Source organism: Condylura cristata, unplaced genomic scaffold (genome assembly GCF_000260355.1).
Source record: "Condylura cristata isolate star-nosed mole 26May11 unplaced genomic scaffold, ConCri1.0 scaffold00008, whole genome shotgun sequence".
NCBI classification, from domain to species: Eukaryota; Metazoa; Chordata; class Mammalia; order Eulipotyphla; family Talpidae; genus Condylura; species Condylura cristata.
This window is the reverse complement of record NW_004567109.1, coordinates 11,196,088-11,223,038: the sequence shown is the minus strand read 5'-3', so window position 1 is coordinate 11,223,038 and position 26,951 is coordinate 11,196,088. Positions and strand designations below refer to the sequence as shown.

General features: G+C 40.0%; 1 protein-coding gene across 3 annotated transcripts in view; it reads right to left on the bottom strand.

The window, feature by feature from the left end:
* Positions 1-6,552: 6,552 nt before the first annotated feature.
* The window catches only part of SRRM1 (serine/arginine repetitive matrix 1), a 27,435-nt gene continuing 7,036 nt past the window's right edge, over positions 6,553-26,951 (bottom strand). Inside the window, exons 6-18 of one of the 3 annotated variants that reach the window (XM_012722428.1) lie at positions 26,578-26,781; positions 25,741-25,935; positions 25,357-25,476; positions 23,155-23,429; positions 17,693-17,773; positions 17,119-17,205; positions 15,818-15,962; positions 15,437-15,478; positions 12,301-12,417; positions 9,697-10,161; positions 8,984-9,179; positions 7,986-8,195; positions 6,553-7,608 (exon numbers count right to left, since the gene is read on the bottom strand). In XM_012722428.1, coding sequence (XP_012577882.1) covers positions 7,504-7,608; positions 7,986-8,195; positions 8,984-9,179; positions 9,697-10,161; positions 12,301-12,417; positions 15,437-15,478; positions 15,818-15,962; positions 17,119-17,205; positions 17,693-17,773; positions 23,155-23,429; positions 25,357-25,476; positions 25,741-25,935; positions 26,578-26,781 — 2,242 coding nt within the window. In that variant the 3' untranslated portion in view covers positions 6,553-7,503. The remainder of the gene's footprint in view (positions 7,609-7,985; positions 8,196-8,983; positions 9,180-9,696; positions 10,162-12,300; positions 12,418-15,436; positions 15,479-15,817; positions 15,963-17,118; positions 17,206-17,692; positions 17,774-23,154; positions 23,430-25,356; positions 25,477-25,740; positions 25,936-26,577; positions 26,782-26,951) is intronic. The other 2 variants (XM_012722429.1, XM_012722430.1) reach the window with 2 other exon arrangements.

Here is a 26,951-nt window from a genome sequence, read left to right as displayed (position 1 = left end):
GAGCTAGATGCCCTCGCTGCTGAGTCCTCAGTCCCTCTGAGGGTCAGTCAGCGTCCTTCACCGCTGTGAAGAGTTCCAACTTGGGATGGATGTGGTCAGTGCACTGCGAGGCCCGGTGACTGTCCCCGAGGACGCTGAGGACTCAGTCAGGGCATTCAGATGCCAGGACAGCAGTATTTAGGGGTGCAGGGAAGGGGACCGAGGGAGAAAGGGGGAGCCGCGGGACGGAACATCCCCTTCCAGGGCGTCAGCTCCGACTGCCAGCACGCGGCGCCCCTGCGCCACCTAGTGGAAGAAGGTGTTGAAGCAGGGGAGAGCGGAGACAATGAAGGCGCCAGGAGCTGGAGGTGGAGACAGAGATGGGTGCGTACTTGGGGGGTGGGGGTCAGAACCCCTCCTCAGTGTTCTAGATCCTTCTGTGCGTAACGACTCTATATACTGAAATGCGAGACTCCCCCTCCTCCCGTTTTGTCCTCTGAGATCGCGATGCCATCTTCACAATGAAAGCTGACATGTTTCCTAGGCAGTGCATGCTTCAGTCGTCAGCATCGGACATGGAACAAACGCGGTCACAAGTCCCACTGGCGACGCCCTCACGCTATGCCAGGCACGGCACTTTATAGACTTGCATGCACACATGCCTGGTTTACAGAGAAGAGGAAACAGGCTGAAGGAGGCAGACACTTGCTCTGTGTGGCGGGAGGTCTGTGATCTAGAATTCGACCTCCCAATATTATTCTAGACAATTGCCCACCCACCGAGCTCTGCTTCTCTTCTGTCCCCATCGCTGGGTTTTACTAGGACCTGAGTGCCCCTTGCTTCCTCCTCTATCCTCTCCATGTGCCAGAGCCCCACTGGGGTGGTGACTGTTTTGTTCATCGCATAGAATGTTTCCCCAAGGCCCACAAAGGTGAATTATCATTATTACTGTTTTACCTAAAGAAAAGAATTTAAAGCAGCACCTCAATTTTTTTTTTTCAACGACTAGGTAAGAAATACACAAAAGGGAGAGTTGTAGCTGTGTTTTGATGCTGAGTGGAGTAACTTAGTTTCAGGTTCTGGCAAACATTTAAAATGTACTCTGCAATTTCAGCTTATGTGTCCTGTGGAAAGAAGAATACGAAGTGCTATGATTCTGGACTGGTCCTATTTGTAGCTTCACATGCTCCTACAAATCTGTAGGGGAAACCAGGCTTGTTCCCTGTTAGAGGAGTCCTTGGTGGGGGTTGGGGCTCATCAGGTATAGAGTTCTTTGACCTGTGGCAGGCATCCTTGGTTATGTTCGGATGATGGGACTGCCAACAATTACCCCTGGCCAGGGAGCTGACCCACAGGGCACAGCTGGATCTCAGCCCTCTCCTGCCCCGCCCGCTGCTCCCCTCAGCAGTGTACTTCGTTGATCTGCCTGTTCAGCTCTCCACTGTCTCTGGGGAATACACACACACACACACACACACACACACACACACACATCCTTCCCCCCAAACCCAACCCCCCCACCTCCTAGCTCCATTCCAGTTCTTGCATGCATAAATAAACCTTTTAAAAAACGAGCTTGCATTTTCTTTTCTAATTATAAAACATCATTTTAAGTACTCAAGTCCAAAAAGACTTTGGACACTCGGAGGCAAGAAAGGGCATTCACAGCAGCCGACAGCAAGACAAAAGCAAATGACAGAAGTGGGAGCTTGCAGTGGTGAGGAACCTGGAACTGGCCTCAAGGGCTTGGCAGATGCTCAAGAAATCCTGGCTTGGTGGGCAGGTTCTACTGGTCTGGGTGGGCTCCCTTCAGGCAGAGCTGATTGATAAGGCTGAGAACCTCCCACTGGTCAAGCTGGCTTGGAAGTCAAAGCCTCCCCTGTTTAAAATGCCCACAGGGCGTCTGCCTGGATGTGCACTGGGGAGTTTCTTTCCAAAGAACAGATAATGGCTTCTGGACACACAAAGGTGTTCTTGCACAATTCTTCTTAGATGGGATTTTCCCTTCCACATTACCTGTAGCCACTGAAGGCTACTTCTTCAGAGGCATCTGGCTAATTTCACTGTTAGCTTTCACTCCAGAATTGGGGGACGTAACTAGGGCCGCGGGTGAGGCAGTGTGATGGGGAGAAGTACCTGCGTCACCTTGGTGGGTCCCCGGATGTCAGATCCCTCTTCTAACTTCAATCTTCAGTAGATCAGGGTGGCTAGATGTGGCTGGGGGTCCCTTTATTCAAACAGAATACAACAAGGAAGGCCAGTTGGACACATCCAACTACTCATGAGGCTTATCTTACCAGCCGTCACCTTACAGAGAAAATTTAAACTGTCACTTCTATTTCCCCTAGCCCTGATGCGCAAGATCATTCAGGTAGGAGCTCTCCATCTTGTTAACAGTACAACAGCTTTTACTGAGAAACCCAGTACACACACACTTCATGAAACACCTAACCTACATGTGATTAACATTCAAATAGTTTTACTTTTGTTCTTTTAATTGCTGTTATTAGTTAAATTCTTTACTTGTATTTTTATTAGTTGCTAATTCCAATTACTGGCTCTCAGCCTGTAGCCCTAAGGTAGTGTCCATCGAGTGTGGCTGCCCACATGGGGAGGTATTGATGTCCTGTGCATGTCAGTGCCTTGTCCTTTCTGACGCACCTGCAGTGAAGACATCTGTACAAGAAACCCTTGCTAAGAAAGCCACCAGCTTACTGCATATTGACAAATGCTTCTGCCCTGAGTTTTGGGAAAACCTGTACTTAAAGTCCTTTTTTTTTTTAAAGACTTATTTATGCATACAGAACTCCAGCCCTTTCAATGGATCTGTCCTTTGAAAAGAGATTTGCACGTCAGACCAATGAACAAAGCAATAGTTGAGTTTCTGAGTCAAACAGTGTTTGGTATGAATTGATGGGTCTTTAAAATGAAATATACTGCAAAAGTGCAGTAGAAGTCCAGTCTGCTGGACTCTGGGAGCTATCTTTCAGGATTGAGTTTCAGCAAAGTCTGGTCCTCAAGATATTAAATTGAAGCAATTTTCAACTTCTAGACTTGGACTTCTCAGGGTAAGCTACATCCCAAGCCCCAACACCTCTAATCGCAGATTTGGGCAGTGTGTCCACATCCATCACCTTCCATGACCGTGATACAGGCAGGCACACTGAGAAACACCCTGCGTCATTAGATGTAGGGGCATATTGAGCAGACCTGCATCTAGCTGTCAAAGTTACTTTCCCAAGTCTCATGGTTCTGTGAAAAGGGAACAGAGTTTTGTTTGGCCAGAGTACCCCAGCTCCAGCTCCCACAATGGTATAAGGGCACTACACACACTTTATTCCGAGGACTTCAAGGGCCTTAAACATAAATGGGTACACACACTTTATTAATGCAATGCCAGAGACTCTTGAGAGCCCTAGATCTGAAACTATAGCCAATTTCAGAAAGACTCATGCCAATACCAATCAGCTTAAAATGTATAGTTGGTTTCTAGCATATGAAAATATATTCAACATCAGGGAAATGCAGAAGCAACCACAGGGAGGCAATACTTGTCAAGGGCATAACAGTTATAATCAAAGTGACAGAGAGCAAGGATGGGGAGGGCACAGGTGTGGGGACAGGAGCCCTCACAGGCTGCAAGTGGTAAGATGATGCAGCTGTTTTAGGAAAATGGCCCTGAAATTTCTAAGTCACCACAGGACCAGTAATTTCACTCCTAGGTGTGTGTGTGTTGAGAAACATGGTCACGCTGACTTGCATGCCAAAATTCATAGCACCTTTATGCATGATAGCTGCCCACTAGGAAACTTCCCGTATGTCCAGCTGACGACATAGTTTGTAAGCAAACTAACAGTATATCCTTATAAGGGGCTACAACTCAGCAATAAAAAAAATTAAGGACCATTGTGCTAAATACAGATCAAACACAAGAGGCAAAACACGCTGAGGCTTGCAATGAAATGCCTGGCAGACAAATACACAAGAGAGCAGCTACCAGGGACTGGGGTGGGCCAGGAGAATGGGAAGTGACTGCTAATGGGCACAGAATTCATTTCTGGAATGATAATATTCTGGGAGAATGGTGAAGGTTGCATAGTCTTACGAATATAGTTGGTACCACTGAATTGCTAACTTTAACAGTACGGTAAATCAAATCTTAATGAACTGCATTGAATAGTCAGTTAAAAAAATTGTTTTAAACAGGACCTTCCCTGGTGGCACAACAGGTTAAAGCACAGCACTATGAAGCTAGCTGCAGCGGCTAGCTTCAGGAGTTCGATTCCCGGCCAGGAGGGTGACCCCACGGCATAGCAGACTTCTCCTGTCTTGCCCAAACTGTCAATCTGCCTGTTCTGCTCCCCACTGTCTCTGGTGAATCCTCTCACTGCCTCCGAAACTCTGGCATGTACCCCAGTTCTTGTGTGTGTAAATCAAACCTTTAAAAAAAAGAAAGGGCATTTTTTTTTTAATAAAAAGAACTATTTATGCAAACAAATGGAGTACAGTCCAGAGGTACATGAGTGATGACAGGATTCATGAGGGGAGTGGTGGGCGAGACCTAAGTCTGCTGTGCCATGTGGGTCACCTCTCTGGCAGGGGATCAACCTCATGCTGAAGCAGTTGCTGTGCTTAATAACCCACTGTGCCACCAGGGAGGTCACCCAGGGCAGCACTTTTAAAGGTCAAGAAACTTGACGACAGTTATAGTAGAAAGCTGTAGTACATTCCTGGCCTCCCAAACTACATCCTGTCCACTTCAAATTGTCTGTGTCCCCAGTAGGTGAACGCTCGAAGGCAACAAGGGTCATGTACTTGATCATTCTCCTGGGCTCAAACCCAAGGGGCAGACATGTAGAGGCAATGATGGTCAACTAAGCCTATTCATCTGTTCAGCCAGTATTTGTGCTCCTAAGGGTACCAGGCACCGGGGAAGAGCAGCAGACAAGGCAAAATCCTGAGGGATCAAATGTTAGGTAGCAATCGCTATACAGGAACATAAAGAAGTGAGGGTGAAGGAAGCTGTCTAGGACAACCAAGCAAGGGAGTAAGTCTTAAGATATGGGGGCAATGAGTGACATGAGGGAGCAGGCAGTCCAAGCAAAGCCCCTGAGGAAGAATTAAAGTTGAGGGGGTTAAGGAAGAGCAAACAGCAGCTATACTTTCAACGGGTTTAGTGGAGCTGAAATGGCAAAAACAGACTTGGCACAATGCCATGAGGCTTAGCAGACCTTCTTGGAAGTCTCCTTGCACTGAGGCAGAAAGCTGAGCTTTGAGCACTACCTGGATTGGACTTAGCCTGTTGGGAGCAGAAGGCCTTTGTGTGTAGGTCTCAGGGTGGACAATACTGCCACTACAATGTTGACTCACTTTTGAGCAACTGAGGGTGGGAGGAATTAAAATGAGACATGGACCAGGGATAGTCTTCTAAAAATTCTCCTTTAGACATGTTTGGTTTGGTATGCCTTCCAGGTATCTAAATGGAATGACCCAGTAGGTAGCTGGTTTAGCTCAAAGGGAAGTTTAGATTGGGAAGAAATTTGAAACATCAACAAAAAGAAAACATCTGAAATCCAGGCCTAGAAATTAAATAGAGGGAAGACCACAGTGCAGAGGACAAAGAAAACTCTAGCACTTCATATCTAAAAGGATGGACGAGAAACCAACCGTAGTAAGAACATTCAAGCAGGGACAGCAAAGCCTACTGAGTAAATGGTAAGTCACTGGCTTGTTTATTAAGTCAGCAACGACCATCTCAGAACCTGACGTCCTATGCCTTTCCTAAATCAGTCATAAAACGAACATCCCCACCCCACCTCACAATCTTTGGAGACTCTTGCTGCACACACGGGCAGATTCTATTACCATCATGGAGAGTCACTCTATAAACCCTTCAGGCCGACTAACACACTGATAACCTGTGAAGACAGCCATCTGTGTTCATGGCCTTTAGTAAAAACTTCTGTTTCCTAAGATTGAGACCAGTGAGCAGTTACTTTTTGCTTCAGCTGCCATATAATCAGACTGCCCATGTGCCAACCCTTTTAGTTTAGGTTCATGTCAAAAACTTCACGTCACTTCATTCAAATGAATGTTGCTTTACTTTATACAATGTTATCAATTCCAAGTTTTTCACAATTTATTTTGCTTTGCTGAATCTTAGATACAAAAATAACTTGATGGTGAACAGCCAAACATTAAGAACATCACACAAAAAGGAGGTTGCTCCAACCACTCCTTAGTCTTCATTCACTTCTGCAGCACGACAGGCTCCTTCTGCTCGGGGTGTAGATGCGCCTGCTCTGCCTAATGCATCTTCACCTACGCCTAGTCAGTTTGCCTTCCTAAGATAGCCCAAGGCCCTGCCCAATCTTTATGTTCCAACTGCACTGTGCATTTTCCCTTCATAGTAATTACATTATTATAACAAAGAGGTAAAATCTTGACTTCATCACCTTTATTTCTCTTGCCTAATTCTCACGCTATTCAGATACCAAGAATGTAAGAACTTCTGATTTCTAAGAAAGGCTGGTTACTTGAAGTACTGAGATGAGTTAAATAAAAGGGAGTGGCCAACATTTTTAAATTTAGAAATTTATTCTGTTTAATCCACAAGCTTTATATAGCTTTAGTTTAAAAAAAAAAAAAAAACCAAAAAAACAGTGAAAACAAGACACTATTTCAAAGTCTGGGCCCCTTCCAGCTTTCCAAGTACAAGAGCTCTGAAAGTTGTATATACCAATTGGAAGAACAAGACAAAATTATGAATGGAGCCATGACGTTTTATAAAACAAAAATTTATATAACTGAAGGATCCTTCCTGTGACTAGTTAATTGCCTTTACAAAAAAAAAAAAAAAAAAAAAAAGAATGAAATTCCAGTGTTCCAAATCAACTTGTTACACATCAATAGAAACCCACAGTGTCCTGGCAAACAACATGCTTTCATTTTCTGTCTCATCCTAGAGTTTAAATCCTGATTCATTTCAGCAGAGACTCCACAGGCAACAGGAAAGATTGTGGCATTAAAATATTCATTTATACTTTTGTGGTAGTTCGACAGTGGTCTTATTTCTGGGCAAGCTTGCAAACCATACAAGGTCAGAAGAATCATAACTTAAGTGGGTGCTAAGACTCAAAGGAAAAGGAAGAAAAAAGAAAACAAAAACAAAAACAAAAAACAAAACAAACCTCTGGGAATAGCCAGGGGCATTTAAAGAAACCATAAGAATGCCAACAATATTTAAACCCCCTTTTTTAAAAAGGGGATTATTTTTTTTTGGCTTAAAATATTTTACTCTAAATGAATTTATGTCAGCTGTCAATGAAAAAATGTCACTAATACACTGTGGACACCTTTTGCAATGTATATCCATGCCCTTTTTTTTTTTTTTAACATGGTGAATTTCAACCTAGCAATTATTACAACAAATGTTATAGTCTAAAGCTCAAACACATTTTAGCAATTTTGAAATTGAATTGCGTACAAACCAAATAAAATTTACATCATAACAAACATTTCCACCTAAGACTGTGGGGACACTTGCGCCTTCCGCATTGATCTCAGGGCCTTTTCCCGCAGGTGCTTCTCTAAGTCATCAAGGTTATCTTCAGCTTCACTTTCGGTCTCCTAAGAAAGTCAGAATGGTAATAGGGCTAAGTCTTGAGGCAATGGTGAGAGATAGTAAATATACAACAGAATTTTGATTCAAGCTATGGTGATAACTATATAATTCTGAGTATACTAAGTCATTAAAATGATATAGTTTAAGCAGATGAACTTTATGTTTCTCAAAGTTACTTAAAAAAAAACACATTAAACTTTATGGCAGTCATGTATGTTATCCATGTTCTTGGGCAAATTACTGTTCTTGACAGGTCATCAAGAAACAGATCAGAAGAGAGGGAGAGGTAGCAGCCCAACAGTCAATTGTCACAAAACATTCAGTGACCTCTCAAAATCAGGTAGTTCAGGCATCTGTATAAACTGTAAGTACCCATAAATACCTTCTTAGGCTCTGGCTCTGCCTCTGGTTCTTCCTGTGCTGATGTGGTTGTGGGAGCAGCAACAGCTATCGGGGTTGTGGTAGCTGCGGCAGCTGCAACAACAGCCTTTTCTTTCTTATGTTTTTTGTGCTTCTTGTGCTTCTTATCCTTTTTATGTTTCTTGTCCTTCTTTTTTTTCTTTTTCTTCCCACCTCCTTCTTGGTCCGAATTCTAGAAATTCAGAAAAATAACAGCAATAAAATTGATTAGACTGAAATTCTGCCTAGTAAACAGTTCTCAAGGAAGTAACTAAATGGACAAGTTACAGCTTTCATAAGGCTTTCGGGGTGTGTGTGTGTGTGTGTGTGTGTGGGGAGAAGTCAAAGGCCATTCACCACCACTGTGGCACGAGTTCAATCCGTGGCCAGGGAGCTGACCCACAGGGCACAGCAGACCTCTCCTGTCTCGCCTGCTGCTCCCCTCAGCAGTGTATTTCAGTTGATCTGCCTGTTATGCTCCCCACTCTCATCTCTGGTAAATCCTCTCACCTCTGTGTACACTCCAGTTCTTTTATATATAAACAAATATTAAAAAAAAAAAAGCTAACTTCACTTTATCATTCCTAACATAGCATCACTGTCAACATTTTGATATTTTCTTCATGATGTTTTTTCTGTAGAAAAGCAGAATCAAACTACACAATCTAAGATTTGAAGTTTTACTGATCGCATGATCTTAAGTGGTGTCCCCAAGTATGTCAAACACTACAGGAAACACAAAAGCAGCATGGGTCATTTGTTTTTCTATGCAGTTCAATCTCAATCACCCAGATTCTTGAATATAGCAGGATTAAGATTCAGCATGGACCACCAATGCAACCACCATTTAATTTGTGTCTCTCTGAAGTCTACTAGGACTACAGAAGGTAATGTTCTGAACTGCAAAAGACAAAAACATTTCTCTGCTTCCAATGACCACACACAATTATAAAGGGTGCCCAAAACTGTGCAGACACGTACCCTTGCCGGAGATGGGCTTGGTGTGGGGCTTTTAGCCTTTTTGACCGGTACCGCTGGTGACCAGTTAGTAGAGGGTGACTGAGACTGGACAGGGGATGGAGGTGCTGGGGGTTTTTTAGCTGCTGGCTCAGGAGATCCTGAGACAGATCGGGAGGATGAAACTCTTCTTACAGACTGAGGGCTTGGTGAGGCAACCCTAAAAACAGGAAAATCAAAACATTTAGTACCCACAAATAGTTATCTTTCCTAAGAGAAGACCAGTTAGTATCAGAAAACCAGATCACAAACTTTATATTTTATAACATTGTTTGCTACTTGGATATACTAACACATAACAAAAGTATATCACTTAAATCTGCTGAAGTAAGTTGAAGCCTCACAACTCTCTACCCATTCTGTTTATCATTCTTTTTGCATGAGATTAATAATGCCAGTTCCTTCTATTTTATTTAAGATTTCTTTAATAAGCCTTAGGTATGCGCATGCCACTTCAGAATTCAGTTTTGGAAGGCTGTGCCTCAATTCAAACTGATACCCCCAAGAATCTAGTCAACAGGAAAGAATCTATGAAAACTATCTAGAATTTGCCTTAGAACTTTGTATTCAGTTTATTCTTTTCTGGAATTTCTTTGAAAAGGGAGGGGAAAAAGCATCCAAACATAAAAATCTACGCCAAGTTACATGTGCCTAACAAAAGAATGTAAGATTTTTACTTTTTTGTCTTTTTGGGTTCCGGAGTCCTCGAGACTCTCCTAATGGGTCTTGTACTTGGAGATGGGGACTGCCTTCTCTGGGGCGATGATGATGCTCCTCTTCGAACAGGTGGAGGACTTGAGGAGGTCTGAGGAGCTCGAGGCCGTGGTGAGGGCGAATGCCTTTTGTTTGGTTGTGGTGACCGGGCCTCCCGGGTAGACCGGCTCGGGGAAGACCCTTTCCTATGCTTTGATGACAATGAAGGTGAACGTCTCTTGGTGACAGGGGGGCTCCTTTGCTTGGGAGGTGGAGAATGGGAGACACGACGCTTTGGTGGTGGTGAAGGTGATGCCCTGCGTTTTGGAGGAGGAGGAGGAGAAGCTGTTCTTCTCTTTGGAGGGGGAGATGGAGAGTACCTCCTCTGTATTGGAGGAGAGTATCTTCTTGGAGAAGGTGAGCGTCGACGTGGGGGAGGTGAAGGAGTCCTGGGGGAAGACACACCATTAGGTTAAAAGGTCCAACAGAAGGCTAGGAGGCCAAGAAATCTAGCCAGCACGGGCTATATTCTGTAGCAAAATGAATTCCATGTTTCAACATGGAAATGCTGTATCTTTATTCAAATTGAAAAAAAAAAATCATGTAGTAAGTTTCTGTTAGGATATCACATATGATTAACAAAATAGGATAGTCTGGTTAAAGCAGAGTTACATAGCTTTCAGAATGAATTCAAATTTGGTAAGTCATTCAACACAATTCATATGCATTTAATTGTGCATATGAATTTAATGCATTTTGAGCAGAGAATTTCACACTGCTTTGAGGAAACTGTGAATATTGTGTTTAGTAATTAGGTGACACCATTATCAAGACTGATTATGGTCAGGTCACCCAAGCATTCTCCATTAAAAAAAGCACTCCCTGGCCCTCCCTGGTGGCGCAGCGGGTTAAAGCACAGCACTGAGAATCTAAAGCCGCTTCCACATGAGTTCGATTCCTGCCTGCCGCGGAGGTGACCACATGGTGTGGCAGACCTCTCCTGACCCACCCGCTGTTCCCCTCAGCAGTGTACTTCGTTGATCTACCTGTTCTGTTCCCCACTCTGTCTCTGGTGAAGCCTTTCACCACCCTTGAGCCTCTGGCCTGTACCCCAGTTCTGTATGCATAAATAAATAAATCTTTAAAAAAAAAAACCACTCCCATGTGGTGCTCTCTAGGAACTAATATATTAACTGTATAAAGCAATGACTACAGTTCATTGCATAAGATTTGAAAGTTATCACTACCTTCTTCCAAAGAGACAAGAATTTTCCACCTCAAAAAACTACTTTGCAAAGAAAGTGTACTGCTAAGCAAAATACATCCTCACGAGAAGCCAAACCAGTCTCTCTTAATAATTTAATCCGATATATTACAACTGAGATGAAAAAATGCACAAAATGAAGAATGAGGGGAAAAAGAAAAAGAAATGGTAAAAAATTAATTCAATATAATTTACTTGCCTCTTAGGAATTAGGCCCCAATATTAATATTCAGGTTCAACCACCTAATATGCTCCTGAATAGTGCAGACCAGCTCAAAGTATCTTCCTTCCTGCATCAACTTACACAAGGCCATCTTTTGGACTATGTGGAATAGCACAATTCTGTTTCTGACCTTGGCTTTTACTTAAGAATTCCGTACCTTCATTTCTGCACCAGAAAAATGGGAACTATCCCACCAACCAGGCAAGACCATCTTGGGGACCAGAGCCGAAGTATATAAAGTGCTCTATCTGGCACATAATGGGTATTCAAGACTAGAAGTCACTATACCACTTAGTAATGTATTTGAACAGTGATGTCACAATCTTTTCCTCCTAACTTTACTTTGTAATCATTTTAGCTACACAAAGAAATACAAAAATAGTGTTATCTATTAAGCACCTCATATAATCACTGAAAATTTACCAGAGTAATGAAATTAACTGTAGTACTAACTTGATATTAACTAAAAGAACAGCACTGTAGTTTTTCCTCACTGCTCTTTTCTGTTCTACATCCCAAAATTCAGGACCCCACTCAGCTTTAATTGTCACATACCCTGGTTTCCACCAATTTGTGACTTCCTCAATCTGTCCTTTATGACCAACATATTTGCAGATGCTTTGTAGAATGACTTTTTGATTTGGGGTTGCCTGACATTTCCTAGTAATTAGACTGAAGCTCTCCATAAATGGTAGGGTGTCCAGGAAGGAAGTGACGCCAGCCTGTACCATCCACCATATTAACTTTGATCTCTTAGTTAAGGAGGTAGCTGTTGAGTATTTTCACTAAAATTTTTTTTCCTTTGCAATCACTAAATTGAGTAATTCCACCTTTAATTTATGTAATATCTTTACTGATTGACATGCCATAAAACCCACCTATTTAAAGTACACATTTCAATGTTGTTAGTGTATCTGCAGTTGTACACGCACTCTCACTCCCCACTCCATTGCAGGCACTGTGGATTTACTCTCTCTACATAGCCATGTATTCCAGATGGTTCAGTTAAAAGCCACCATGTAATTTGCAGTGTTTTAGATGAGCAATGCTATTCTAATAAGATTATTTCAATCATAAAGACACTAGCTCCAAGTGAAGTACCTTCGTCGTGGTGGTGGTGGTGTGGGAGACCGTCGTCGTCGAGGAGGAGGAGCAGGAGAGGGAGAACGCCGCCTTCTGGTGGGTGGTGGGGAGGGACTTCTCCTCCGTCTACCGCTACTAAAGCAGAAAGAATACAAGTGATTCTGCGTTAGTAACAATTATAATTAAGTGATCTAGAAGAGTTTCAGTCATTGTCAACCCAAAGTTCAGTAGCCCTAACTCAGAGTAGTGTCTGTCAACTGTCTGTCAAGAACAGTAGTCAAAGCCCAGGGTGAGAACCAAGTTTTTAAAATAAAATCAGACTATTTCACTTGTGGTACAGGTTAGTAGTTTGTGAAGCTTCTTTTTCAGCATGTAAATGTTGACTGGATCATTACACACACGCAGCCCATTCTTAGCATGACCCATTCCATTGAAAAAAATTGAAAACATTGCTTTAGAGTTACTTTAAAAAACTGGAATGCTTATCAGAATGCTTGGGAAGGAAAGTTATCTGAGTTTTGCACTCCCCAGTATAGATGGTATATTTTGAAAAGATTGTCCAGATCTTAATTCCTTATTAAGATCAACTGCTTTACAGCCTAGAAGAAAACTGTTCTAATACAAAAAGTTTAAGTTTTAATTTTTTAGTCACCAGTGACTAAGGGCCCCAAATCTGGGTGTCACCACTCAAAGCTCATGGTTGTTTAGATGTAGTATTCCTACTGAATAAACACTGTATACTGTCAACAAAACACTGTCCCTAACACAAAGTAACAGTTTTCTGGGTACAACAGCTATGAGAATAATGTGACTAAAATACAGATAAGAAACCTTAACTCTCACTGTTAAAAACCTAACATGCACAAAAACACTGTATCAGTTGACTAATACCAGTCTCCCAGTAGCTAGCATGCCACCAACATTTTCATGTACAAAGTGTCAAATAATGTAATCAGTTCTTAACTTCTTGCAAATCTAGAAACATGTTCTATAGTTTATTGGTTTTAGCTTCCCCTTTAAAACTAAGATGAGCTCCGTTTGGAGAAGCCCCTTTACTAGCAGGGTCCACCTAAGAATGGGGGGGGGGGTTCTGGAGAAACAAGATGACTGCTGTTCCAATAAGTCATCAAGATTTCAAATAGGAAAAAAGGTATTTGGATTCTGACTTCAAAGAAAAGGTTTGCACTTGCAAACCCTGAGAACAAGGTGATATAAAGCAGAACTCCCAGTGAGTTGCTATCAGCATAAAGAGCTCTTAGTATCAATTACCTGTCTTCTCTTTAAAAATATGCTCCCAATTTCACTTCACAAAACAATTAGAAATTTTCATTAAAAACTGAACTAAGACTAGAACTAATGATATACTAATGATCTGTGATACTTATTCTGTGCCTTATACAAAAGGTTCCTTTTAGTGGTGACCTCCATTGCCCAGAGTTTCTATGAGAAAAAAAACCCAAAAAACCAAAATAAAAAGGATTAAGAAAAATAAAACTAGACAAGCACAACTTAAAAGAACTGAAATAGCTAATGATCATTTATAATTGGAGTCTTAACAATAATGGTCGATGAACTGAAGATGCAGTTTCTTATGTGAGCCTGTAAGTAATACATTTTAGAGCTTCAGAAAAATAAATACTCTGAATACTAATACCAAGGCATGCTTTCAATCATGTAGAAATTGCTGGGTTTCCCCCTAGACTATGAGAATCACGGCATTAATAAGCCTCACTAGGTAATGTAGCCCAAGTATATAGTAATAAACAAATCTTATCAGAAGGAGCTAGCTTATTATCTCTTCAGCGATCACTTCACTAGCTACACTAGTAATGAAGTAAAAGTTTAAAATCTAAAATACCTTTTTACACTGAGTATGACCAATATACCTACCTTGTAGTATAGGTACATATTCCTTGTAGGGCTGTTCAATACCCAAAGCCAAGTGTTCAAGTATGGAAAAAAAATTTCGATATCTAAATTCCAAAGAATTTTTCCCATCTCTAAACTTTTTAAAACACTATGTTCACTGCAGTATCATGGATTTATGTTTTACGTATACAGGTTCACACCTCTACAGATCTTTGATACCACATCTACTTGAGGCTACTTTTTAATGAGAAAAAGGAAAAAAATATCCTGGAGCAGGGTATTATAAACATTGTTGATTTCACTGTTGCGAGGCAAGAATTCCCTTGCCATGTAGAACGGAGCTCCATAATTAGAGCAAGAGAAGAAATTTTATCACTAGCATGATTTTGTTAAACAACATTTAGCTACACTAGTCATTAGAAAGGCGAGCTAATTATAACTGGGGTAGCATACTATAGAGTCTAAATTTATGTTTAAGGTTTTCACTGTTATTGCCAAGAAAGTTATTTTCACAGAGCAAAGATACTGATTCCAAAGAACCTTTCTAAAAGACCACTTTTTATTAATAAGTCCATCTAAAGCAATGCACTTCAAATTGAGCTACAGGAGGATAATGTGTAAATTTCACAAAAGTACTTAGACATTTAATTGGACCTAATACTATTTCTCCCCTATCTCCCAAAATCAGAAGACCAGGGAAGAGAGGTAGCATGAACATAAGGCATAGGGCTAGGTCAGTGACACAGTTCTAAAATCTGGCTTTGTCACTTTGTAACCCTAAGAAACTCTCTTTACCACACTTCCGAGTTTCTGCTTTCTCCCTAGGAGCTAGATCTGATTTAAGCAATTTCTACATGATTTAGCTCTAAGATACTGTGGTTTTATAGTGAAAAGGCCGACAATCAAATAGGCTCATTGTTTCCTATAACAGGAACAGGGCCAAAGCCTCTCCCTAGTTTTTCTTGTGTTCACTAAAGTTATCACAAACTCCCTCTAAATCTCTAAATCCACTCTAAATCTCATAAACTATTACTATTCTTTATTGGAAATATCTAGATACTTAGCTGCACAAAAAAACCCAAGTTGAAACAATGCTCTAAAATGCATGTTGTGCACAAATTTCATTAATTTCCTATGTAAAGAAATATAAACAAATTAAACCAAATGAGAAACTTCACCACCACCACACCCACACTATATCCAGGGATGGGACACTGATGCCTAGACAGCTAAACCACTAACGCTCTGGCATGTACCCTAGTTGACAAAGCAGTGTCTAACCAACCTTTTAGTCACTGGCGATTGCCATCGCTTTCCCATCTGCATCCTGAGAGCAGTGGAGAAAAACAAATGTCAAGAATTCCATTCACCATATTATTTATTTTAATGGCATTAGGTATCACTAATAGAGGCATATTTTTAAAAAATTTAAAGATATTTTAGTCTAATGTTATGATATAAACAGTCTAATCTTTAAGTCATGCACACTCACATCATGGTGGCATCAAATTACTAAATAGCAATAACCACCAAACAAAGCAGAGCCCCCCAAATAAAAAATGGAGTTAAACAGATTCTAAAATAAGTTCATAACCCATCCCTTAAATTATGATGTTTCGCGACAACTACAAAACATCAGGAGAGACTATGAAGAAAAGACATTTACCGAGGAGAAGTCTCCTTCTGGCGCTTTCGTGGTGATGGAGAGGCACTCCGGGAAGGGGAATGTCTCCGCCGCCTGCCTACCTCACCATTCTTCACATGGGACCTCTTGGGTCGCTCATCTTCTGAGGAAGAGGAAGAGCCAGAATCTATAATTACATAATAAACAAAAATTTATTTTAGTCTATCAAGGTCTTCTGAATCTAAGTGGTGTGCCCAAGTTAATTAAGTCAAGTCCACTAATGTAAGCAAACATTAAGTCATGTGCTGTGAATGAATGCAGGATCAATATATGCTGACAGCTTGAAAGCTGGACATAAGCAAGTATACATTGAGAAAAGCTTAAAAAGCACCAGAAGCAATCACTTGTTCTTGTCACTTTAAACACGCTATGGCTACTGCAGAATTTGAAACACTTGAGAAATGCTCACATCCTTACCTTTAGCACTCATCAAATAAACAAAAAAAAAAGTGAGTTTTCCTACAGGCCTGGTAACAATATCTACACTTCATAGAAATAAACTCCATTGTCTGTACATGGATTACTTAAAAACTAAGTCGTTTCCAAGTATTAACTAAAAGCTCCAAATATCAAAAATGCCCAATACCTATATGTATTTTTCTGATCTTACTATGATTAACCTCATTTAAGAGTTGTAACAGCTATACAGCTTTTACTCAAACTCAACACCACTAAGGGAATGTTTTATTATCTACTTTATAAGAAAAGCAGAGATAGATTCTACAGTCAGTCACAAATGGCAACTGAGCAAATAAAATCAGAGTATGTGGTTTAAAACTTTCTAAGCATATACTCTTTAAAATTCTTCTATTTTTCTACATATGCATAAAATATATACATATGTAAAAATAACTAGAAATAATTTAAACGTCCAAATAGAAAGTGTTCCGATAAATTACAATCAAAGTATGCTGCAGCTAGTAAAAATAAAGAGGTGGAACCAAGACCAGGTAAAGGTATTTAAATATTTTAAGTTAAATAGGCAAGCAACATAATCTACAATGACTTTGCTTTTTAATCCTGAAAAATTCTGACTTCATTGTGAGCTGTAGGAATGAGTTAGCAAAGTAATAACTTTTCAACTCGGTTTTTCTGTCTGTACTCTAGAAATCTATTACTTTTATAGCAATGAAGAGGAAAATAACAAAGGCCTTAATGAAAACAGGCCTTAAGATTTAAAGTTCAGTGAGTAATACTTCCTGCCTCCCAACAGATGTCTATGTAGGCACATATTGCTTCTAAACAGACTTCACTACAAAGTAAAAAGTGATCAGTGCCCATACCAGACGAAGACTGCTGGTTCTGTCGTCTGTATTGGCGTCTCTGTTGTACAGAATCTGCTGCAGCCATTTTGCCACCTTTATCTTCTTCTGAAAGATGGATGCATTTAGAAAGTGTTTCTTTAGTTATGCATACAGAAAAACGTAACATGCTTGAATAGGAAAATGGTCTTCTAACCCTTTATCTGACTGGGCCAAGCGAAACAACCACTATATTCTCCAGAGGAGCATCTTAAAATGACAATTCCAGCTATCTAATCTTATTTAGGCATCTGCTCAAAGGTCAGGGTGAGTGTCACACATAATCTTTCAGTTAACCATCAAAAACCTAAAGGAAGATACTGCTATCCACATTTCAGAGATGGAAAAAAATAGCTCAGAAAAGCAGTTAAGCAATAAAGCTGGGGATTCAAACCAGTTTGGTGTGATTTAACCAGTTTTAACTATTAAAGCCAAGCGCTTTAACTAACCTTTAACTAGTAGATAAGCCAAAGTGCCACAAAACTATCAACTGAAAAATTATCACCACCAACAAACCTTCCATATATATATCCCAAAGAAACAAAGAATAACTTACCCGATTCAGATAACTCTACTTTTCTAGGCTTAGGTGCTGGGGAAGGAGACTCTCTTTTCTCAGTACCTTTATGTTTTGTCACTAAAGCAAATAAGGGAGAAAGAAAACATTTACATATGAGGAGAGGTGCTACACAGGAAGAAATCTTCGTAACAGTACAGAAAGATGCCTGCAAGAATCTGCCATTATCTGAACATTACCCGAAGTGGAAGGATTTTTAAATGTTTGGTAAAGTGACTCAAAATGGTCGTATAATAAATTTGACTCAGGATTCTTCCGAAATAGTTAAGAGAAAATGGGAGTTGTTGTCTCTGATCAGAATGAGCTTCATGCTGGGTGTAACATTTGGCTCACTTAAGTATAAACCCCTGTGCACTATTAGCCCCATAATCTAACATGTACACATTCAAATATGAAGATCTCAGCAGCATAAAAGCAGAAACCCAATACAGGTGGTTTCAGAAGAATAATGAAGATGATAAATAACTACAAAAATAAGATCTGATGAATTTTCAAGGATATTTGGTCTGGGTCCTCCCTGGTGGTGCAGTGGGTTAAAGTACAGCACTAAGAAGCTAAAGCCACTTTAGCATGACTGTTCGATCCCGGCCCCAGAGGTGATCCACATGGCGAGGCAGACCTCTCCTGTCCCACCCAGTACTCCCCTCAGTCTGTTCTGCTCCCCACTCTGTCTCTGGTGAATCTTCTCACCACTCCTCACCTCTGGCCTACACCGTAGTTCTGTAAGCATAAATAAATCTTTAAAAAAAAATTTTTTTTTGGTTGGAAAAACAACCACCCAAAAGGTTTCAGATTTTTATGCAGAGCAAAAACTTAATATGAACCTGAATGTCAGCTACCTATAAAAAAGTAGACCTGCACAATGGTAAAAATAATTAAACATTAATATTAGAGCATTCCTTCCAAAGCTTCGGGGGCAGAAAGGGATCAATGACAAAGGCAGCTCTGAAAGGATCTCACGTAACATCTCAGTTAACCATCAAAAGCCTAAAGGAAGCTCTGTCGCACACATTTCAGAGATGGAAAAATGAAAGGCTCAGGAAAAGTAGTTAAGCAATAAAATTTTGGTATCCTAAAATCATTCAACTTATCTTTCACAACTGCAAGGAAAATTATAGCAACTGTTTTTGTTTGCTTGTTCTAATTATTACGCACTGCTACTGCTATCACTGTCCCCTAAAAAAAAAAAAAAAAAGCCCGAGATTTGAAAAGGTGACTTCAAAGTCATACGGATAATTTAAGTGACCTAGAATCTGAATCCAGTGTTTTAATGACATAGGCTTTAATCTTCAGTAATCACTAGCTCTGTTTATAACACTTCCACCCCACCGCACACTGCTCCAACTAAAAAAGAAAGGAAGTGCAGATATAACTACTAATCTTATCATAGATCAACTGAAAGATCCGTCTGGAGAACACCCCTCTAAGAACTAGACTTGAATATAAAATAATCCCTTCACAGTTCTTATATGTATTTGTTTTATTAAAAGCATTTAATTTGGAGATGTTTTACCTTGAATGGAGATATATTTCATTTAATACGCATGTCTAGAATTTTATAAAGGTTTATTCAATGGGGCAGTAAAACTTAAGAGAACCTGGGATCCTCAAATAAGCAATGCTATCTTTGCCAAAGTTCAAACCGAAGAATTTACTATCAGATACATTTTTAAAATGATCAGCATTTTATGAATAATTCCATATAGAGGTCTTCTGGAGAAGCCACTGAATTTGGTAAAGAATAGTTAATAGGCCCTCCCTGATAGTGCAGCGGGTTAAAGCACTGCACTAAGAAGCTTAAGCCACTTCTGCATGAGTTCGATCCCTGCCTGCCCCAGAGGAGACCACATGGCGAGGCAGACCTCTCCTGACCCGCCCGCTGCTCCCCTCAACAGTGTACTTTGTCGATCTGCCTGTTCTGCTCTCAACTCTGTCCCTGGTGAATCCTCTCACCCTCCCCATCTCTGGCCTGCACCCCAGTTCTGTATGAATAAATAAATATTTATAAAAAAAAAAAAAAAAAGAATAGTTAACACCAAACACCAAATAAGTAATCATGAAATATGAAAAGGGGTGAGAATAGCAAAGGTGAGTTTAAAACTTATGTTTTAACCAATTTAAAGAAAGGAAATGGAAATGTTTTAATTTTTAAGTGCTTGAAGCTATTTTTCTGGTCAATATGCTCAATTTTTGTAAATTCATCGTCAGTTATAGAGATTACATATAGGTATTCAGTTATCTATAAATTGGTTTATCAAAGTTATTACTTTAGGATTGGGTTCCAAAGTATGTTTAGAAGCCAGAATGCACTTCCCATCAACCCTAAAAATGTGGTTGTTTACAAAGGCAGATGGCAAATAAATACTTGTAAATAATATAAATTAAATATAATATCTTCTTCCCCCTCCATGGAAACACAACTGGAGTGCAATCTCTCATTAAAAGCTTAGTTAAAATAATCTTTAATTATTATGAACATATTCACATCATTAGCCAAGTATCCATTAAATACCATCATTCTGGTTTAATATGAATGATTCATCGCACTAATATTATAAAAACTGATGTTCCAGTGAGGTGCCTATTTGTCTAGAGGAGATTTTAGTTTACTTTGTTATGCTAATGGTGTTTTATTTTTAGTACACAATGGGCAAATTCATTCTAGCATGAAACCCAGAATCCAAGTCCTTTGAAAAAACCAGAATTTTAAATTTATTCCAACAGCCCTATTAATTATTAATCTCACAAATTGCCCAAAAATGTACAAAGATTAATCACTGTGACCAGTATCAGTAAAATAATCACTCAGTGTCTACCACCAGAGATACAGATCCTCTTCTGTACATTCTTAACTAATAGTCCACTAAATTCAAAGAACCATTTTAAGCTAAACACAATTTAACTACATCCATAATTACAAAATGTTTCCCAAAGCCCCCAAATGAGAATGTGTGAGAACTGTACTCCAAGTTTATCTCAAAGTTCCCCCCCACATATTTTTAAATTTCATTTATTTAGACATACAAGAACTGGGCACACGCTAGAGGTATGGGGGGGTGAGAGGATCCATCAGAGACAGAGTGGGGGAACAGAACAGGTGGAATGTAATACAATGCTGAGGGGAGCAGCAGGCAACACAGGAGAGGTCTGCTATACAATGTGGGTCACCTCCCAGGCTGGGCACGGAATTCACGTGCAGTGGCTACAGACAGCTTTTGTGCTGCACTTTAACCCCCTGAACCAGGGGAAGGTTCCCCCCTACTTTTTATATTCCCTTCCCACTTCCATTTGCCTGCTATCAATAGCAGGACCTTAAGGCTCTGATGGCTACTACATGAAAGAGAAATGTAAAAATCTAAATCCAATGATGTCATTGCCCTTGATAGTCATGAAGATAAATAACTCAAATTCCAATTCTGGCTAGCTACCCTGATCAAAATTGGGTAACTCAAGAACCTGCTTCTTGATGAAAACCACTAAAGTTGCTTTTAGTTTTGAAGTTTCTGAGGACTGTGACCTTCTTAATATAAAAAGTTTATGTCCAAGTAATGAGATACAATATGTAGATTAAGACACAAAGTGACCTTTGACTAGACAGGCACTTAAGACTCTTTTTTGGACATGCAAGGCCAGTCTCAGAATCCATATGAACATAATTTGTTATTTGTCTCACACCACAATTTATTTCTCTCATAATCATGTAACCTACAGTGCTGTCTCCCAAAAGCAGCAGCAGCTCATTCCTGACAATAAACCAAAATACAAGGGGCTGGTATTTAAATTTCATTTATTTAAAATAAATTTATTTCATTTATTTATTGAAAATAAGGATTCTTTAACAAAGATTTTATTCTCTTTGGGAACTTTTACCACCCTTTGGTTACCTGATGGGAGATACCATAACTTGACTGCGTTTCTGGAAAGTAATATTTATAATACTTTTTCACTAAGGAGCTTTCTGGCTCCAAAGGAAAGAAATATTCATGAATGCAAACACTCCATAGGAAGACAAGCATCAAGATTTGTATGTAGTGACTGGCCATCTAGAGAATGGAATTTCCCCAATTTTGGGGGGGAAAAAGGACATGAGGTTATGAAAATAAGGTTCCTTTCCCACTTAAGTCTCATACTAAAAGACATACACATTTCTGTATTCTTTTCTAGTTACCTGTTCAAAGAGCCTATGCAATCACGAAAGACAACATAGTATCAAATAGAACAAAGTTAACCTAATAGTTAAAATTCAAAAATAACTAACTTTGTATTTGCCAACCTCCATATCACAGATAGGCAAAAAGAGCAAAGCAAAATTGCTTTCCTAGATGTCTTTCTGTTACATGGTAGAGGAAAGGAGGATGAAGCAGTGAGGTGACTAGAAATCGTAATTTTGTTGAGTTCACTAAAATAATAAAGAATTTTGTTTTTCTCAATTTTATTTCTAACCCATAAATTTATCTATTTTAAAGACTTATTTATTTATGCATATTAAGAACTGTGGAGTTTAGGACAGAGATGGGCATATGGGTGGGTGAGAAGATGCACCAGAGACAGAGTGGGGAGCAGAGGGTGAGACAGGAGAGGTCTGCTGCTCCATGTGGGTCAACTCTCTGGTGGGGATTGATCTCGTGCTGCAGTGGTTAGCTACTGCTTCACAGAGAGGCCTTTGCGCCTCCAGGGAGGCCTGTCCCAAAAATGTGATCAGAACCCTAGTATTCATTAACGGAAGATTTACCACCCCTGCCACTACTCACCTTTCAGGCAGTCTTTACCATTTCACCCCAAAGCACCAGAAATCCAACGCAAATGGAGCTTACACTTTTTCTTTATGTGTATGTAATGCTAAAGGAACAAACCCCCAACAGACAATAACCATCACTCAGACTAATAGGGTATTTTACTTGCCTGGCAGGATTACAGATCTTAAGTTCCCCAGAAATCAATCTGCAGAATAAAGCAAGGCCAATCCTCAGAGGAACCCTGCCTGGAGCCTGAACTTAAAAACAAATCAGCTTTTAGGAGGACACAATGTCCTCTCCCAGGGAGCATAATATGGCCAAGAAAGAAATGAAATCAGAATATGAAGTCCTCAAGATAGCAAACAAAAAAAAAATCTTCACAGGGAAGAAAGGCTAACTGGTCTTGCATTATTAATAAAATACAAACTTCAATAAGTTAACCCAACAAATAGTCACTCACTTCAAATATATTTCTTCACCTCCTCAATGCTGGAGGTTATTGCTAGAAACAACACTTTTATAAGAACTCTATTTCAAAAGCCCAAAAGCTTAAAGTTGGGAAGAAAAGGGGGTCCTCTAAACAAACTGACAAAGAACATCACATGCAAATACTATCCAAGCAATTCATAATTTGAAGGGGGGACAGCAAGCACACTTTATACTTACATTAAGAAAGAACATATTATTAAAGTGTTTGCTTTTTACCTTTACCTGAAGTTCTCCCTGGAGAGACAGAAACACGACTTTTTCTTGTACGGTTAGACTGCTGGGGTGTTGGGGAATGACGAGTTTTTGGTGGTGGAGTAGCTGGAGGTGACGGCCTATGCCTTCTCCTTGGAGGACTTGCGGAAGGAGATAACCTACGAGTTTTCCGAGGGGGGCTGGACGTCCTCTTAGGGGGCTTCTTTGGCGGTGACCGGGAACGAGATGTAGAAGATGAAGAGCTACTCCCAGACAAAGATGCTGAGGAACGCCGTCTTCTGCAAAAGAAAATATTCCTATTCATTAGCTGCATAGTGATATTTAAGAAAAAGCGCCTTACAGGTTTTGTCTGGTTTACAAAGATAGTTTATTTTTATCCAACTTTTGAGTTTATGTAGCTAAGTTCATGTGAGTTTTTTTTTCCCCAAAAATGGGAAACCATAACCTAGAAAGAAAACAGCTAGTTCTGGACTAAATAAGTAACTTATCCTAAAACAAATGCTTCTGTTTGAGTTGTCTTCCCCGTTAGAAAATATGTTTAGTGCTATAATACAGTAACTAACCAGTCTCTTCCTTAGGAATGGATATTGGTGTTTAGGAGTTTGCATACAAAATGTGGGTGGCAAAGTGCTTTCCATTTAATAAAATATCAAGCAAGCCTGAGGGTGCAAGATTAAGAATTCATTTAGCTACATAAACTTAGAAGTGGAGACTTGAATTCTGCAGCAAAATTTGTGGTAATTCTGTTGCAATTATGTGTACCTGCAGAATTCACCTTTGGTAGAAGAATTCCTGAGAACCTGAAAAAAAGAAACCCTACCTTAAGTGTGAGATTAAAACTGGCTAAAAGGGACTCTTACACAATCTGCAAATACTTTGACTGCTAAATGATTTAGTAGTAAGTATGATTAAAACACGTTGCTTGCAAAACACCAATATAAAAATTTTTTTTAATATTTTGTACTCAGAAAGCATCAGAAGTACTTTCCCAAGGAAGAATAATCAATATTAGAAAGGTGTGATGTCTAAACTGACCATTTATGTCAGTGATTTTTACTCATCAGTAGTAACACCAATTCTGTAATTTTTAGTAATTATAAAAATTTAATGTACCCTGACAAGGCCTCCCTGAAGAAAAGCCTGTTAAAAAAATATGGAACTGGCCCTCCCTGGTGGCGCAGCGGGTTAAAGCACAGCACTGAGAATCTAAAGCCGCTTCCTCATGAGTTCGATTCCCGCCTGCCCCAGAGGTGACCACATGGTGTGGCAGACCTCTCCTGACCACACCCGCTGCTCCCCTCAGCAGTGTACTTCGTTAATCTGCCTGTTCTGCTCCCCACTCTGTCTCTGGTGAAGCCTCTCACCGCCCCTAAGCTTCTGGCCTGTACCCCAGTTCTGTATGCACAAATAAATAAATCTTTAAAAAAAAAAAATATGGAACTTTGAAAAACCTCACATTGCAAAAACTGTTTCCCCTCATTTAGTTTGATTTAGTTCCAAAAAAACCTTAGTCTCCTAAGTAGAACTGAAGCAGAACCATCATGAGACACAAAACTATGCTACCAATGCATCAGGTTTCTACTATGTGCAGAATTTACACAATCTTTTCATTGAAAGTGATAGATTCAAACACTACCTTTTGCAAATGTAAAAATGATTCTTAAAGAATGTTGGTACCAGCAGAGTTACTATTAAGCCTCTGTCCTTTAAAATTCACTCAAACCATTGGTTTTATCAATGTAATCAGACTATGGGTAAATTTCAATTACTATTGTTAAAATTTTAGTAACAAATACTACTTCTATGAGACAGTTAAAAAAAAAAAAGCAGTGAAAAAGGATTATTTCAGTACTGGTAAAAGCAGCTTACTGGCTCTATTAATCTTTTCGAAAACCAGTGGTAGCTAAAAGCCAGAAGAAGAGGAGAGATGGCCAATTCCCATGCATGGCCGATTTCATGGTGGGGTCTCAAAAGGTAAACCATGTCAAATGGTTGATTTCTTGATTCTTATTTTCCATCACTGGACTTGTGTCTTTCATTGCACAAGCAACAGCATTACACTGCAAGTGAGACAGGCATCTGCTATCACTTGTGAGTTCTTTCTTCTTCCAAGGGACACTAATCCAAAGATTAGTCTACAACAAATACACCTAACCCCTCCAAATGGGGGGGGTGGGTGGGGAGGGACAGGACAAGAAAACCCACCTTCTCACTGGAGATCGGCTTCTTCTATGCCTTGGTGGAGGAGGCATTCGTCTTGGTGGAGATCTTCTTCTAGGAGATGGCCGCCTTCTTGGGCTTGGCCGCCTTCTAGGTGAGTATGATCTACCACAACAAACACAATTAAGATCTGAGCAAGCCAGGAACACGAATTCCTTCATGTAGTTTTCTTAGCAAGTACATTTAAAAAAATGATTTCAAGGGATACAATGTTTCATTTGTAGATATTTCTATGGCACAGTGTCAAGTTCACTGTATATCCAAAGAGTAACATTTGCAGCAAATGTTTTCTAATTACTTACCTAATTCTACCTTGAAAAAGAGCATATAAAACCTAAAATCTATACTGATCTTAAAGCCACAATTCACCTTGAGCGAGATCTGTGACGCCGTCTAGGTCGAGTGTGAGATGGAGAGCGAGAACGTGTCCGGGATCTTGATTTGGAACGTGATCGAGATCTTGGCCGTGTCTTCTCCTTTTCCTTCTCTTTCTTTGAATTTTTCTCCGGAGAAGGTTCTTTAGGCTCTGGTACAGGCTCAGGTTTGGGAACTTTCAGGATGTCACTGTGGAAACAAAAAATTTATCTTCTCCCTTCTACTCATACGATACATATAGCTCCAAAATACATGTATCAGTGAAATCCAATGAGCGATTAACAATTCTAGCCACATATATTTAGTGCAAAGTTATCCACAATATTGGGAAAACTGAGTTACATTGTATTAGGTATGTTAAACTATACAAACAACAGATTGATAGAGCATAGGTCACCTTTGGGAAATTTTACTTGTATCTTATACAACTTCAATTTATTTTCAGCAAGTTAATTTCATAGTTAAATCTAAAAGGAAATCAAATAATTTTATTTACTTAAAAAACAAAACAATGGCCCTCCCTGGTGGCGCAGCGGGTTAAAGCACTGCACTGAGAAGCTAAAGCCACTTCCGCATGAGTTCAAATCCCGCCTGCCCCGGAGGTGACCACATGGCGTGGCAGACCTCTCCTGACCCGCCCGCTGCTCCCCTCAGCAGTGTACTTCGTCGATCTGCCTGTTCTGCTCCCCACTATGTCTCTGGTGAAGCCTCTCACCGCCCCTGAGCCTCTGGCCTGTACCCCAGTTCTGTATGTACAAATAAATAAATCTTTAAAAACAAAAACAAAACAAAACCTGAAGCTGATTTATGAAGAAATGCCTATGTACTTACCTAGTAGAAGTGGCCTCTTGAACGGAAGGTTCTTTTACTTTCACTGATGGTTCTGGGAGCTCTGGAGTTTTTTCCTTTTTTTCTGGCACAGGGGAAGGACTCCGGCTCTTGGTTCTGTGACGGGGAGATCGAGAATGACTGCGCTTTCTCTCTCTCCTGACAGGGGATGATCGTCTTCTAGGGGAAGGAGATCTGGATTTGCGTCTAGGATGAAAGCAGTTTTTTCAGATTTTTAAAAAATGCAGATTGGGAAAAAGTAGGGGTTACTTTTTTTCTTTTTTTTAAAGCATGTTACTTCTGTTTATATCTGAGAAGTTTTTCTATGGAAAGAGACAGTCTACCACATTTATTTAATATGGAAAGAGCCAAGAGAA